The sequence below is a fragment of the Pseudorasbora parva genome, chromosome 3 (assembly GCF_024679245.1).
Source record: "Pseudorasbora parva isolate DD20220531a chromosome 3, ASM2467924v1, whole genome shotgun sequence".
In the NCBI taxonomy this organism is placed as follows: Eukaryota; Metazoa; Chordata; class Actinopteri; order Cypriniformes; family Gobionidae; genus Pseudorasbora; species Pseudorasbora parva.
The window spans coordinates 4,015,630-4,033,003 of record NC_090174.1 but is presented as its reverse complement, the minus strand read 5'-3'; the positions used below and the strand labels follow the sequence as shown (position 1 = coordinate 4,033,003).

General features: G+C 38.2%; 1 protein-coding gene across 6 annotated transcripts in view; it reads left to right on the top strand.

Annotated features, from left to right (window-relative positions):
• The window catches only part of rgs3a (regulator of G protein signaling 3a), a 188,624-nt gene that overhangs the window by 151,935 nt on the left and 19,315 nt on the right, over window positions 1-17,374 (top strand). For 5 of the 6 annotated variants that reach the window (XM_067437557.1, XM_067437559.1, XM_067437558.1 and 2 more), the window contains one exon: window positions 8,993-9,063. In XM_067437557.1, coding sequence (XP_067293658.1) covers window positions 8,993-9,063 — 71 coding nt within the window. Of the gene's footprint in view, window positions 1-8,992; window positions 9,064-15,818; window positions 15,908-17,374 lie in introns of those variants that run through there. The other variant, XM_067437562.1, reaches the window with a different exon arrangement.

The window sequence follows — 17,374 nt, the reverse complement described above, 5'->3', positions numbered from 1 at the left end:
GCAGGACCGAACCTTTATCGCTGGGACGGCTCCGTCAAAAACACACTTCTTGGAGTGTGGAGATCCACTTTGCGATGCGACTGAAGCATTTCTGCGTTCAAATCGGTTCAAATGCAGCGCTGCCTTCCCGGAATGCTGTGCTGAAGCGCTGAAGTCGCTTAATGTCAAAGTGGAGGAATGAAGTGGAGCGCGGCGCGGACTATAACCGACATTAGTGTTCACGGACGACTGGATCTGCAGCTGAGAGCAGTGTTTACGGGCGTGCATTTCCTCTCTCGCGCTAGTGACCCTACCGGGAGAAGAGCCCATACGGCCCATACAAGGACCTTCCGCTCTATTAACGTCAAGTCGAGCCATACTGGAAAAAAACTCTCAGAAACTTGTGAGAAACCGGAAGGAGTATTTTTGACACAGAAATACTCAGAAATACCCCCCCCCCCCCCTTTACAGAGCTTTCTGTAAAGTTGCTTTGAAACGATATTCATTGTAAAAAAAATGAAAAAAAGACATGACAACAAGTAATAGAAACATATTTGAAATTCACAAACAACGAGTAAATATAGCTTCATGTGTAGTCCACCTGAAGCCTTCATGTGATCGTTTCATAGAAGTCTGCTCGTCACACACTAATGGACTTCCTCTAACCTCATTTTGTATATTTGTACATTAACTGGAGGTTAAATTAATCTAAACATGTCTCTTTGAAAGGGATAGTTCACCCAAAATGTTAAATTCTGTTATCATTTACTCACCTTCATGTTCTAAACCTGTATGAGTGTCTTGAACACAAAAGAAGATATTTTAAAGAATGTTTGCAACCAGACATTTGATGGTAGCCATTGACTTCCATAGAAGGGAAATGGCCATCGTCAACTGTTTGATTACCAGAATTCTCCAAAATATCTTCTTTTAGTACATTGATGTCTTCTTCTAGTTTTACTTGGGACAGAGTCCAGAGCATTAACCTTCATCAATTCCTCACACTTTGTGGTCAAAATGGACCTGAAGCCCCCCAAAAACATTTGGTCCAGAAAGCATATATAATTCAATTTTTATCATATTTTTTTTTCTGTTTTGAAATAACATGTATTGACATTTTTTTTATTATCTTTTAATTTATTTACCTATAAATTACTAGATTTTATCAATAAATAATATAATTTAAGCACATTCTTCACATTCAGCATAAATTCAAAATAACTCATGCATAATCCTATTAATTCAGCTCAGAAATGGCCCTGTCCCAAATGACACACTTCATGTGCACTTTCGGTCTTGTGGACTTACAATGGCCGGCTGTGTGCGCATGCCAATTAAGTCCACGAGACCACAGAGTGTCCATTTGTCATTTTAGGTCTCACGAGTGTGCTCGCGAGCGCTTTCCCTTTGCGGTCGATATGCGCTGTCAATGCTCACTTCACTAGGGAAGGTTACGCAGAGGACTTCATCCCGGCAGTCAAAGCGGCATTACGTCGTGAAAGTGCGGACTCAGAGGAAGACCGTGAAGTTTTAGGGTGCCATTTGGGACAGGACCTTCATCTTACATTGGGTGTCTCTGCCGACCTCTTGTGGAAAAATAATAATATAAAATGATATTTCATGACTCTTGCCATTAGATGGCCTTATAGCTCTGGAGCAAATGAGCCGTTCCGCTGGGTGCTAAAGTCAGTTCTTGAGTTTATCTGCTTTCAGATACACATGCAGACATTATAAAGCAATTGTGGGTAAAGTTTAGTTTTCATTTTGAGCACATTTTAGGTTTTTCTATGTTTACTGAAGCATTCCTTGCATTCCATGAATTCCTAAAGGGGTCAAATTGACCCACGAGGGAAGGATTTGCTACTTTGTTTTCTATTTCAGTGACGAGCACTCAAATGAACGCTCAATTTTTAAAACTTTTTAAAAAATTGATTTCATGTCAAAATGACCCAAGGTGTGGATGATTAAAGGAAGGGCTCAACCATGCACTAAATTAAATTACATTACCAATGCAAAATAAATGTTTAGCACAGTTTGACTTGCTCTTTGCCATACAATGAAAGCATAAAATGACTAGGGGTTATCAAATAAAAGTCATACACAAAAAAGTAGGTCTGCTAACGTATAAGGATGTCCACTTTAAGGAAATCTTTAAAAAATAAAAATAAATAAGTAAACATGTGTACCAAGTGCTCTTTGTATTCATGTTGATTTCATATGGTTTTGAAAAACTTCCATCCATCCATTCATCTATCCATCAAGTAAATAATTGATCTGACATTTTAAGATACTTGATTTATTAAAGGTGCAGTTAGCAATTTCTGAGAAACACTGTTGATATCTGGGAGATATCTGAGATCTGAGCTCAACACCCAAACAAACACACCCCTTCCTTCAGTGCCCCAAAAAACTGCAACACAGGCAACGATTAATAACTGCTGCAAGTATGAATAAATAAATCAGCTGTGATTCAACAACAACAGTATATCTTGGTTGAGTGAAACAGATATACAGAGACGTTTAAGCGATTGAAAGATGACCTGAAAGGCACAAAGTAAAGGATGATTTCTCAGTTATTTTTCCTATAATAATTTTACAATTCCATGAAAACAAAAATAACCCTGAATTACTCAGTACTTAGAAATGCCACATTTGGCAAGTATCACAGTTTATAAATGCTTGCAGCTAAGAGTTTGCCTGCAGGATTTTTCGCCCTTGTTCCTTGCAAAAGGTTTCTAGTTCTGGGAATTCTTGGGCCATCTTGCTCTTTTGAAGTCTCTCCACAGATTTTCGATGATGCTTAGGTCGGAGGACAGTGAGGGTCTTGGCAAAAGCTTCAACTTGCACATCTTGAGCTAGTCCTTTGTGGTTTTTGGGGTCGTAGAAAGCATCCTCTTTTCATCTGCCATTTTTTTTTTGCAGACAGCATGATGTTATTTAATTGAATCCATTCTTCGCTCTGTGAAATCTGACACTGGCTGCAACACAAGCCCAAAGTATGAGCTACAGCTGAAACAATGTGATATTTTCATGACATTCTGCATCCTTTTTTCTCTAATCATTCCTTTGCTCATTCCAGTCCTACAGTTCAGACAGGGAATTTTGTGCTGAGGATGAAGGAAAGGCTTTCTTTACCTGATTCATATTTGTGCAGGTGTTGTTAGAACAATTCAAAACCAGTCTAGCTCAATTTCAGACAGTTTTCTCGGGCTTTCAAACCTCAAAATGACCTCCAACATTCCTGTTTACTGCCATTTCTTATTTGCATTATGAACTGAGGAAATGGCTGTTGATTGTTGGGACTTTCGAAAAGTCAGAGTATTTCTAAAGCTTTGAAATTTGCATCTTCTGGCCTTTCCAAACAATGACTGTGAACAAGCTATAGACCTGACAACTAAAGTCCGAGACGTCGGTGAAGGTTATCTGAGATCTTATCTGAGAAGGTTCCTAAACTGTTGCACGGTGCTCCTTTCCTTTGTTTCACTCTAAAACAAAAAACAACAAAACATAAATAATACACTAATCTTGTGGAGAATGAAATGACCCAAAGCCCTCATAGAATACTTAATTATTTTTGTCCAGAAAGCTTTTTTCATTTAATTTTGATAATAAAAAAGGCTATTTTTTGGAAGATCATTTTTTTGTAATTTAAGCACATTCTTTCAATTTAAAGTCTAAATAACTCACAATGTCCTCCCTGCATCACACTTTTAAATCAGCTCAACATATCTTACACTTAGCCAGATGCAATATCAAGTATATATATATATATATATATCAGATAGTAAACACAGTTATTCTCCCTTTATTTTGAAAATTAAAAAAAGATTTTAGACTTTTGAGATTAAAAGTGGGAATGTTTCGGATAAAGACCTTCGTCAAGCACACAAATAATAATAAACATGATATTTCATGACTCTTGCCAAGATGGCCTCATAGCTCTATATGGAACAAATGAGCCATTCCGCTGGGTCCTGAAGTCTGTTCTTGGGTTTATCGCTTCAGAATGTGTTCAGGTACACATTACGAAATCATTTGTTGGTAAAGTTTTAGCAGTTTATGTTAGAATTGAGGTTTTTCTGTGTAGTGAAGCATTTCGCACATTCCATTCATTCCCAGGGGGTCAAATTGACCCATAAGGGAAGGATTCATTACTTTTTTAAATTTCAACCACAAAACCAATCCTTGAATCCAGTCAATTTCTTGTGTGTATTTGTGATTCAAGTGACACAAAAGTCCTAATGGCTTAGACCACTTTAATGTATTTCTTTTTTTTCTTTTTTTTTGCGTTTCGGTTTAAAATAACTCAAGGGAAGGTTGAGGGTTACAAATAAAGGCTCTTTATTGGCATCGATGGTTCCATAAAGAAACTTAAAAATCCAACCTTTGCATTTAACCAAATATTAAAGGTGTCCTAGAATGAAAAATTTTATTAACTTTGCCATAGTGAAATAATAAGAGTTCAGTACATGGACATCACATACTGTGAGTCACACTATTGCGCCCTACTTCTTATGTTAATCTTATGCATGAAAAACATCACAGAAAAATAAGTGATTCTCAACATAATGCCACCTGCGACGCAATCATTGGGATCATTAATATGTACGCCTGCAACATTTACACATGTCTGAATATTCATTGCCAGGCAGAACTGACGGAGCGAATCATCGGGACTGCAGATAAACAAGCGACACTCAAGGAGAACGAAAACGGCAGCTCTCATAAACACATGTAATGTCCAGGCTGTGCAGGAGACGTGAGGACTTTTCTACCCTTCCCACAGATAAATAATGTCAACAGTCATGGTTGAGGTTTATTATAATCCGATACCACAACAATTTAATTCAAGATCGTTCGTTCGTTTGCTCGGCCCATTTCAAGCAAGCTTCGCTCAGCGTCTTAAACTGAAGAAAGGGGCAACTATATTCCTGCAAGCAGTAACCAGTGATTTATCCACTTATTGACTGTTTAAACAATTTCTGATTAAACTGAAATGTTCTTAGAGACAGCATTGTCTAGATAACGCAAGATGCTTACAGTAACAATAGGAAACTCCAAGTACCATGTATAACCAAAACACCGGATAGTATACTGGTTTTGATTTTCTCGGGATGAAACGAGAGTGTGTGCCAGATTTCAGTAATTTAAATCCCTCAATCAGAGCTTCAATCATCTGAATACACCAATAAACAAGCAGACTGCATTTTAGCAATCTCTATTTGAGATGTTCTGCTTAAAGTGTCATTCAGTCGGTCTGTGTTCTGTCAGAACTCACGAGCCGCGTCGCTGAACAACTGAACTGCTGAAATAAGCCAATCAGAGCAGAGCTCAACATTAATATTAATGACTCTTCCAAAAAAGGCAAAAACAGAGCATTACATCCTAGGGACAATTTATAGGGTTGTAAATGGACCCGTAAAACTGTATCTGGACAATGTTTGCCCTTAAATAAGCCACAATGTAGATATGAAATAAAAAAAAAAATTAAATATCGTTTCAACTCATTCTAGGGCACTTTTACAATGTTCCAAAATATTTTATCACTGGAAAAACACCCTTATTGCAGCCTTTATTTTTTAAGAGTGTACTCACTTAACTATTCACAGAAAATCTATTTTGTCCAGAGGTGCCCAAACTTTTGCATTCCACTATATGTGCTGTCTGAGAGGTTTTTTGTGTGTTTTCATGCACACTCCAGAAGATCAGAATACAAAGAACAGGCATAAACTGGCATATTTTCGATAAGCTCTTCGGTTAAAGTCCGTAGTATGGGAAGCATTTTACAACTGAGAGGTAATGAGAAAAAATGAATCTATAACATAGTGAAACCTCTCCTGCCCTTGGCATCTGATCTTAAAGAAAAGGCTCCTCTGGGAATCTGGGTTTCCTGCTTCCCACATTCTAGGGCCTAAGATTAGTTGCTTTATTGTGATGCCAGTGTTGACTGTTCTGACCCCTGTGGGATTATGGGTGGGTTCTGGTAACCGTTTCTCAGAGATATACACCTAACCTCTATATTCTGTAGTAATAATAACAGTTATGACCCAGTTGTGTTTGGTGACTGGGGCGTGACTTGAGCGCACCTGAATCTCAACGCTTGTTTAAACAGCGTCCATTATGAGTCGGACCGCTCCTAAGCTTCCGCTCCGGCAGTTTTCAGGATATTTGCTTTGTTTTGCATCCATGCATTCGTTCTAGCAACTCTCATTCACTTGCAGCCACGACTGACCAAAATGACGGATATTTGGATGTTGTTCTTTCATTTTTGAAATAATACTTTTTTATGTTCATTTCACCATGTCGTCCCTTAATGTTGCATCTTTGAGCCAAGTGTGACATAATAATTAGCTTTACCCACGACTGAGATGAGTTGAAACACCAAAGCGAAATGGTGGAAATTATATTAAAGTCAGTATGAAAAAAAATCTTGGCGTATCTCTTTTTTTTAGGGTTGAATTCTCACTTTTAACTAGTTGCTTATTATCATGCGTATTACTACGACATTGGCTGTTTATTAGTACTTTTAAAAAGCACATATTAATGTATTATTCTGCATGATCATATTCTACATCCCTTAATCCAAACCAATACCTAAACTTACTTTATTAATTTACCTTAAAATACCTTACCCTATTAATTACGAGTTTATTGAGGCAAAAGTCATAGTTAAGTAGGCGTTGATCTTCTTCTGCAGAGGCGGAGCTTCACCACACTCTGACGCCGCAGCCTGGCATATTCTGATATCAAGCGTTTGCTGGGCCTGGTGTCTTTAAAAGCTTTTCTTTGACTAACTAGGACGTCTTCAGCTCCGAAACTTATAGTATTTTTTTATATCATGATGAACTTTTATATATCAAAGGCTGAATGAAAAGTGGCCAGGTCACCCTCACTCTAAAAAAAATCCTGGGTTGTTTCAAACCATGTTTGGGTCAAATATAAATCGTTTAATTAAAGGCTTAATTCACCCAAAAATGAAACGTCTGTCTGTAATTACTTACCCTCATGTCGTTCGACACCCGTAAGACCTCCGTTCATCTTCAGACACAAATGAAGATATTTTTGTTGAAATCCGATGGCTCAGAAAGGCCTTCATTGACACCAATGTCATTTCCTCTCTCAAGACCCATAAAGGCACTAAAGACGTCGTTACAAAGCCCATCTCACTACAGCGGCTCTACAATCATTTTATGAAGCGATGAGAATAGTTTTTGTGTGAAAAAAAGAACTAAATAACTACTTATAAACTGATGGCCGATTTCAAAACACCGCTTCCTGAAGCTTCAGAGCTTAATGAATCATCAGTGAACCGATTCATGATTCATAATGGTTTGAAACTTTGTTTTGAAATCGGCCCAACACTATATAAGTTTTTTTTTTTGCACACAAAAACTATTCTCATCGCTTCATAAAATGATTGTAGAGCCGCTGTAGTGAGATGGGCTTTGTAACGACGTCTTTAGTGCCTTTATGGGTCTTGAGAGAGGAAATGACATTGGTGTCAATGAAGGCCTTTCTGAGCCATCGGATCTCAACACTAATATCTTCATCTGTGTCTGAAGATGAACGGAGGTCTTATGGGTGTCGAACGACATTAGAGGGAGGAATTAAAGGTCCCGTTCTTCATGATTCCATCTTTCAAACTTTAGTTAGTGTGTAATGTTGCTGTTAGAGCATAAATAATACCTGTAAAATTATAAAGCTCAAAGTTCAATGCCAAGCGAGATATTTTATTTAACAGAAGTTCCCTTTCAAAGCCTACAGCGAACAGCCGGTTCGGACTACACCGCTGCACTTCCTTCTGTAATGACGTCACTAGAACCGTGTGTTGACAAAAGCTCCGCCCACAAGAACACGCAAAATAGGGGGCGTGGTCTCGTTGCTCTCCCACGTGGAGAAGAGCGCGCATTCAGCGCTTGCATCTCCCCGTTATGGTAAGAGGCGGGACCTTTCCGGGCAAAGTGCGCTAAGCTGCTGTCCAATCACAACGCGGGAAGCGCTGGCCCAATCAGAACTCGTTACGTGTTTCTGAAGAAGGGACTTCATAGAACAAGGAAATCATCAGGCCGTTTTTAGGGCAGAGGAAACAACGATGTACAGATAAGTAAATTGTGTGAAAAATACTGTGTTTTTTTACACGCGAAACATGAACTCGTGTTATATTGCACACTGTAAACACAATCAAGGCTTCAAAAACACACTAGAAAATGGGACCTTTAATGATAGAATTTTCATTTTTGGGTGAACTAACCCTTTAAGTTAGATTTTTAAACCCAACGGTTGGGTTTGTCCATATTTGACCCAATAATCCAGCATTTTTTAAAGTGCTGTGTCACAAACATCCACAATCTCTTACTTCACTATTACTCCAAAACACCATTCAGCCCAATGAAGAAACATTCCACGTCTAGAGAATAATGTGCTATTGTCAGAAGAGTTTGTTGAAACAATGCTTTTGCGTGGTAAGGCCCGATTTTCAGAGGTGTGACAAATCCCAAGGGAGCTCAGGCTTGATACAAAACATGATATACAGTAGGGGAAATATTTATCTAACTGAGAGGGCCAAGAAAAGCTGTTTATCGTCCAGTCGCAACATGAGAGGTCCAGACCACGGGTCAAGATGGGACGCGCACACACAATGGCTCATTCTTCTGCACACACAGAGTGGTCTCAAACCTTCAGACTGACAGCCTACTTTCTCCTCCCCCTCCCCCTGTTTTCAGCCTGTAATATCCCTCTGAGGACAGGAAGTGTAATGTGACTCCGTGGTCTGAGCCCCTCGCTGTAATCCTGGGCATGGCTGGAGGCCAACTGGAGCCTATCACATATGCACACAATCTCACACACTGAAGCTTACACTGACCAGGGTCACTCACTCACACTCACACTCACACACACACTATGGCCTGTACCAGGCGGTGAGGATTAACTTGTCTTGGTTTAGCTACTTTGGGAACTGGAATTCTGCCTTGCGTTCCTCACCGGATGATGCCGACTGTTTCTGTCTCCACAGCTGAGCGCCGGCTCCGAATGCAGCTGTGACGTGGGTCCGGACGGGACCAAGAAGAAGAAATCCAAAAACCTGTAAGTCCCATTTACAGTTTCTCTGCGTTGTATGTTGTGGGCGTTGAGACTGAGAGCTATCAGTCTCCACAGGTTAAAATGATACCCATGTTATTAAATATGGAAATGTTTTAGGGCTCTCAGAAAATCTCACATTGGTCTTTAGTTCTTCTTGTGTTTCCAGTCTAACAGTTAACTTTACCTTGGTTTTGTGACACAACATTGTGTGTTTTGTAATTTTGGAGAGGTAAGACTTTACAATATGTTCCCATTAGTTTACGCTAGTTATTAATGCATTAACTAACAATGAGCAATGCATTTGTTACAATATTTGTTAATCTTTGTTCATTGTTAGTTTAATGTCAGCTCAGGTCCATTAATTAATATAGTACACTTTCATTTTAATGGTGACATTTTATTTTAATGTTCAGTTATTAACTATTAACTAGTTGCTTATTAATATGCATATTACTAGGATATTGTCTGTTTATTAGTCCTTATAAAGCACATATTAATGCCTTATTCTACATCCCTTAATCCGACTCAATACCTAAACTTAAACGCTATGAAAACTACCTTACTAACTATTAATAAGCAGTAAATTAGGAGTTTATTGGGGAAAAAGTAGTTAATAGTGAATATGTGTTCCTCATACTAAAGTGTTACCATTTTGATTATAGTACATGTTGGATTTTATATAAACTACAATACATGCATGCTTTAGAAGTATTTTTCATTCTTAGTACACATTAACTAATGCTATTTAGTTAGCAATTTAGTTAGTTACCAATGCTTTTTAGTTAGTTAAATGTTAGTACATGTTAACTAATGCTAACAAATGGAACCTTAATGTAAATTGTTCCCAATTGTCAAATTAGATTGAATCAGTGTTTTTTGTAAAACACATAATTATTAAAAAAACATAACATTTTGACTAAATTCGGAAGTGGCGTCACAAAGTGACAGAAATGTCAACTATACTTTATTATGCATAAAAATCAATAAATAAAACGTATTTACACGTTATTTGTGTGTGCAATAATTAGAGTATTGTGTTGTTAGTTTAGAAGCATGGCTCAAACTTCACAGTGGAGTTTTGAGTTTGTTCACATGAAGATCAGTACTTGTGCGCCGCGTGGAGTTGCAGCCACTCCACTTTTAAAAATAAAGGCTCTTTATTGGCATCGACAGAACCCTTTAGTTGCACAAAAGGTTTTTTTTATAGTGTAAAAGAGTTCTTTAGAATATTAAAAGGAATGATAATGTCATTGTGGAATCTTTATTTGTATGTAGAGCTTCCCAGTGTGATGGTTAGGATGCTCTTATTCCTTCAGAGTGGGTGTGTGTGTTTGTGTGTGTGTGTGTGTGTGTGTGTGTGTGTGTGTGTGTGTGTGTGTGTGTGTGTGTGTGTGTGTGTGTGTGTGTGTGTGTGTGTGTGTGTGTGTGTCCAATCATGAGTGATACTGTATTAAGCTCATCTCTGATTGTTAATCAGAGCCTTTGTATCGAGGTGTCAACTGTGCCAAAGTGTTTCTGGTTTTTTTTTAACACCTCAAACAACTACAGAACAATAGAGTGAGAACGGCTCGTAATGGCTTCAGCTGCCCTGTGCTCTTTGGTCGGATAACTGCAGCTACTGGGAATTGTGAGGTCAACACAATAGGAAAGGTTTTTACTGTCTGGTGAACTGAGACTGTCTGGAATACCGTCTGGAATCGCCACATCTGAGCTTTTGATACAGTGATTTAGTTTGATCAGCTAGTGTTTTTTTCACCAATTGATCATTTATCAGGCACAAAGAGATGCGTTTAGTGCACTTACAACTGGTAACCTCCTTCAAACCTCAAGCAAATCAGTGTTGAAATGATCTGGCATGTTTACGGGCCACTGTTTTCTCAGATCGGCTGGGGATTAAAACCTCATTTGTGCTGTGCTGGACACAGTAATGATTAGATGATCTCTTCTGTCTTTTAAAAGGTTGTAATGTTTTAATCTTCTTGGCAGACACTTATTTTAAGTGGCATTTAGTAAAATAGGTGACTACAGCACATTGAAAACATGCATGAATGAATACGAACTGGCCACATTATTTGAGCAAGTCTACACACACACACACACACACACACACACACACACACACACACACACACACACACACACACACACACACACACACACACACACACACACACACACACACACACTACTTTGCAGCTGTTGAGTTTGTGTTGTTTCAGCTGCATCGGGTCTTGGTAACACTAGACTTCACACTGGATTTACTTCCATACATGTGTGAAAGTGAGAGGCCGGAGTCACGATTCGAAGAACAAATTTAAAAACATGGTTTGCAGTGTCGTAGGGTCTGAAGATATTTTGCAGACTCAATTGTATTGTGACTGTGACTTTAGAGGGTTAATGTGTGTATGACATAGCCATGGCTTGATTGCGTTATCTTCTCTTTCTGTGTTTTACAGTAAGTGCAAATAGCCCGTCTTATTGGCTGAGGATATTTACATTAGCTCCGCCCCCCATTGTTTTGGTGTCACATGACAACAGAAACCAAGCTGACACTGGGACAGTATCACAGTGGGTTCAGCTCTTGACGGTTGTCCGAACACGTATTTGAATACACCTTTTTCGGATCCTATTCTTCCCGCCTTTCTCATCGCATATCAGCTCAGAGAGGTGATTATGTTAAATAACATATGAAGAAAGTATTCAACAAATGGAAATAAAGTGGCTAACGGTTATTTAATAGTGTTTAACGTGTTTAAAATAGCCTATAACAGAAATTACATGTATCCTAGCATTGATCAGACGGGCTGGAGCAGTGTGTTTTTGCACAACAGTGTGTATAAAAGTGGATTTGCACTATTTGGTACTACTAACCTTTGCCTTTCTTTTGTTGTGCTTTGGTTTACTAAGTTTAATATTAGCTAAACTCTTTACCCAGATCAAGATGGCAGAGTTGAATGGATCCACACACATACAAATACCCACTGACACACACACACACACACGCACTGTCGTGTTTCCATGTTTTATGGGGACTTTCCATAGGCGTAATGGATTTCATACTGTACAAACTGTACATCCTATCCCCCTACACTGCCCCTGCCCCTAAACCTACCCATCACACACACACACACACACACACACACACACACACACACACACACACACACACACACACACACACACACACACACACACACACACACACACACACACACACACACACACACACACACACTGCCCCTAAACCTACCCATCACAGGAAACATTCTGCATTTTTACTTTCTCAAAAAAACTCCTTCTGTGTGATTTATAAGATGTTTTCCTCATGGGGACCTAAAAATGTCCCCACAAGGACAAGGATTTCGGATATTGCCATCTTTGTGGGGACATTTTGTCCCCATAACGTAGGGATTACCAGGTCGCACACACACACACACACACACACACACACACACACACACACACACACACACACACACACACACACACACACACACACACACACACACACACACACACACACACACACACACACATATGATTCAGTGAATGCCCACAGTGCAGCATATGCCATTACAGAAGTGTTGTTATAGCGAGTGAGGAATGTGGGTTGCACTCTGTTGTGAATTATATGTGAAACTGAGCCTGATTTAGACCAATGACATCAAAACAATAAACAGGAACGTGACACTGCATATCTTTGAGTTACAGCACTCTTCTCTCCATTGAGCTTACACATCGTCACAGTGTGTAGGCGACAGCTCAGCAACTCTTCAGAATCTACTAACATTTACACACTGGAATAATGTGCCTGCAAATTGACTTAACATTGGATTTACAAACGCTAGATCCAGCATTTAGTTTCTTATGTGATGTAGGTTAGAAGGATATGAATATAGTTTTGTTTGAGACACTCAAGAGAAGTTTTTGCACATTTTCCTAAGGGTATCATATTTTTGGCTGACCACTTGCCAAAATATGAAATGATTCATGATCTCATTTTATTAGCTGTATAGCATAACGAGAAGGGAATATGCAGGTTGTTGTACTCACTGTAAACACAACGGCATGTGAAACTGATCGGAAGTATCTTCACAGGTTTGATAGAAAAGCTCTTGGTAAGGGCAATAAAGTCAGCGCACACAGATCCGCTGCACCTGGTTTGGCTCCGACAGAGGAAGTCTCTAGGACTCGTGCACCTGGTTTACGACAGCAGATAGTCTAGACGCAGACACTGCAGAGAAAGAGAAAGAGAAAGCGAGCAGTCTGCATGTTCTTGAGTTATGGGCTGACCCGAGGGCAGGACGCAGCTGTTTTCTGTGACAGGATGCTTTTGTGACAGACTCTAAGCACGTCTGTCTTCATGAGCTCGCGACCACAGTTCCCAGGTGTGGAGACTGGCCGTCCCACGCTTCCTGTCATCACATTACCTCATTATGAACATTAGCACTCAAAGAGAAATCCAGCACTGACCTGACACCAACGTATCCTCAGAGATGTATAGCACGCACCCACAGAAATGTACCAGTGCATGATATTTGATCAGCCGCTTTTAGTGGATTAGTCAAGGCAGATTTTCAGAGCCTATGAGCATGTCCTTCTTTAAGATGTGCAGTATATCTGTCTATTTTATACTAGTATTTGATCATTTATTATTTATTTTGAATATATGACAGATAACTTATGGATAAGAATAAAAGAGTAGGCTAAATGATCTCTACCAACAATCTCCAGATAGTTACAGCACCCATCAAAACGTCAGAATTTATTTCAGATCCAAAAAACAAAAGACAAATTATGACCTTTAATGAAACAATATTAGAACGTATTATTCAAAGCGATTTGCATTTATTTAGAACGAGATTTTCCTTCTTATGCCTGTAGCTTTAACCTTTCTTCATTGGGAAGCGCTCATACACATTATAAACGCCGGCGGGTTCATCGGACGTGAATTGAACAGGCCAGAACGCCACTAGGCCTGTTGTGCCAACACTCATTTATAAACTTTAATATTTCATTGAAAATCACAAAACACGTTGACACATTCGTAACTTAAACACGCTGCATGTGTCATCTCTCATCACTGGAGCTGGTTCTGATTTTATTGTATGATGTTAAAACGTTGCATATCTTTCTTTTAAATATTGTTTATGGCCTATTGGGGAAAAACAAAACTAATCTTACCAACCTCAAACTTTTGAATGGTAAGTTTGGGATTGGTAAGATTTATTTATTTATTTATTTTTATTTTTTATGTGCTCACAATAATGAGACAAATTAAAACAGTTGTTCTCTACGTGAATATATAGTAAAGTGTAATTTATTCCTGTGATCCTGTGTGTTTGTGGGGTTATGTCTGTGGTCTGGAGTGAAGGGAAGGGGGGCTTCTAGGATATTAGACTGCGTAGCCTTGAATTTAAAACCTGAACCAAGCATATTTTTATTCAAAGATAAACATTGGATTAGTCTTTAGTCTGCCAAATGAAAATAAAGACATAATTGTGTAGTGAAATATTTCAACAGTGCCACAAGCAATCAATTGCTCATTTATGAGTACATCACATCACCGTCCTTCTGCACGCTTGGCGGGGCTGGTTGCAGGACGCCTCAACCTCCACAGACAGTTTTTAATCTTTATCAGATAATAACTAGCCTACTCAAGAGTTTGCTTTAGTATAATTTTCAGGACAATTAGGGCCAGATTCGGGATTCGGGACAAGAGTGTAGATTTCGAGAATGTCCCAAATTTTTTGGGATGTCTGGTCACCCTAACAGTGAGTAACTTTGCAACTCTTGTCAACTAACTCTCATTAGAGTTTTAGTAGACTGATAGATAGACAAACAAACGGACGGACGGACGGACAGAAAGAAACAAAGAAAGAAAGACAGACAGACAGACAAACAGAAAAAAAGACAGACAGACGGACTAACAGAAAGTAAGACGGACGGACGGACAGACGGACGGACTGAAGGAAAGAAAGAAAGAAGGACAGACGGACAGAAAGAAAGAAAGAAAGAAAGAAAGAAAGAAAGAAAGAAAGAAAGAAAGGAAGGAAGGAAGGAAGGACGGACGGAAGGAAAGGAAGGAAGGAAGGAAAGAAAGAAAGAAAGAAAGAAAGAAAGAAAGAAAGAAAGAAAGAAAGAAAGAAAGAAAGAAAAAAAGAAAGAAAGAAAGAAAGAAAGAAAGAAAGAAAGAAAGAAAGAAAGAAAGAAAGAAAGAAAGAAAGAAAAGAAAGAAAGAAAGAAAGAAAGAAAGAAAGAAAGAAAGAAAGAAAGAAAGAAAGAAAGATGGACGGCCAGACGGACATACAAACAGACAGACAGACAGACAGACAGAAAGACGGACGGATGGACATACAGACAAAAAGAACAGAAAAACGGATAGACAGACGGACGGACAGACAAACCACCACGATAGACAGACAGACAGACAGACAGACAGACAGACAGACAGACAGATAGATAGATAGATAGATAGATAGATAGATAGATAGATAGATAGATAGATAGATAGATAGATAGATAGATAGATAGATAGATAGATAGATAGATAGACAGATAGATAGATAGATAGATAGATAGATAGATAGATAGATAGATAGATAGATAGATAGATAGATAGATAGATAGATAGATAGATAGATAGATAGATAGATAGATAGAGCAGTCTGTGGTGTCTGGCGTGTGATTGGCTCACAGTAGTTCTGCCTCTCTCTGATCTGTGCTATATAAAGCCACAGACGCGCTCTCTGCGGTCGGAGGAATGTGATTGTTCGACCACCCCGTCCCACACACACACACACACGTTACACACAATGGTGGATTTCTCTGAGAAGTACCTGGAAAGGTAGGGACCAAAAGCTCCTGTGCGTGTTCTCCTCTGCTCCTCGGAGACCTCTCGCGTTAATGAGAAGAGGGAAGGTAAAAATAGAAAGCAGAAATAGAAGGATCCTTTAGAAATGGAGAAGATGAGGGCGGCTGGAGTTCACGTCTCCTGAGGTTTGTCTGAGAGATGACACGTGAAGGCTCCATGCTTTAGCTTTGGCTTCTCTTGGTTTGGGCTGCTGTTGCTGAAACTCTCTGCTTGATCTCTCAGTGTGAATGTTTCAGTCCGCTGCGTGACGTCAGTGTGCCGTCTTTGTTCTTCCTTCAAGAGATTTGAAAGTGTTATTTGGACTGATTTAACTAAATAAATCTTAAAAGCATGTCAAAATCATATTTCACTCCAAAATTATATAACAGTCAAACCAAAAATGATTCAGACACCAGATATTATGTTTGACTAGTGTGTGTAGGGCACTATAGTTCAGTGAGGAAACTGTGACGTATAATACACCCAAAAACTGACCTAAACTGGTATTATCTGATTGTGTTCTCAAACTCCTTTCTATCAAAGTTATCTGACATTATCAAGATGAATTTGTTCTGACACAGTTTAACTCTGAGTTCTTGTCATATTGTATTACCATTGTCTAAACTATAGCGAATAAACTGTGATCATGTGAGACAATGTTGAAGGTGTCTGAATCAATTTTAGTCTGACTAAGTACGACTTGCCGTATTTTATATTGTATTGTATTATACAAAATATATTTTCATTATTTAAGTTTTAAAAACCGAATTAGAATTATAATAGAAAATAATGGTAGAGCAAAATAAAATAAAAACTTCATCAAATGAGTGTTAATTAATAATGAATAGGCTTTTAATGCAAAATATAATTTTAAAGTGAAATGTTCTGAGATTTCTCATAACTCTTTTGCAAGTGTAAAAAAAATTGAATGAACTTTCCGAGAACTGTTGAGGCATTAATGTGATGAGATTTCATGTGACTGCTCTAAAGTCTGAAACTGAGATTGAAACCTCAAATGAAAAACACAGCGTTTAGATTTATCTATGATTTTCTTTTATAAATGTTTCATATAAAATCTGAATAGTATTTTTGTGCATTGTTCCTAACAATAAACCTAAAACGTCTATATAACTTTTGCCATTTTATTTTTTATTTATTTATTATTTATTTATTTATTTTCATTTCAAGAATAATCTGTCAGGTCAGGTCTCTTCTTTTAAAAAGATACAAAACTCTGTGCTCCAAAGCATTCAGGATTTAAGACAACTGGACATTTCATTTTGAGTATATGCTAAAAAAATGTTTAACATATATATATATATATATATATATATATATATATATATATATATATATATATATATATATATATATATATATATATATATATATATATATATATAATACATGGATTATAACTACTGCATATTAACAAAACATCGAGCATTTACTTTTTTTGTG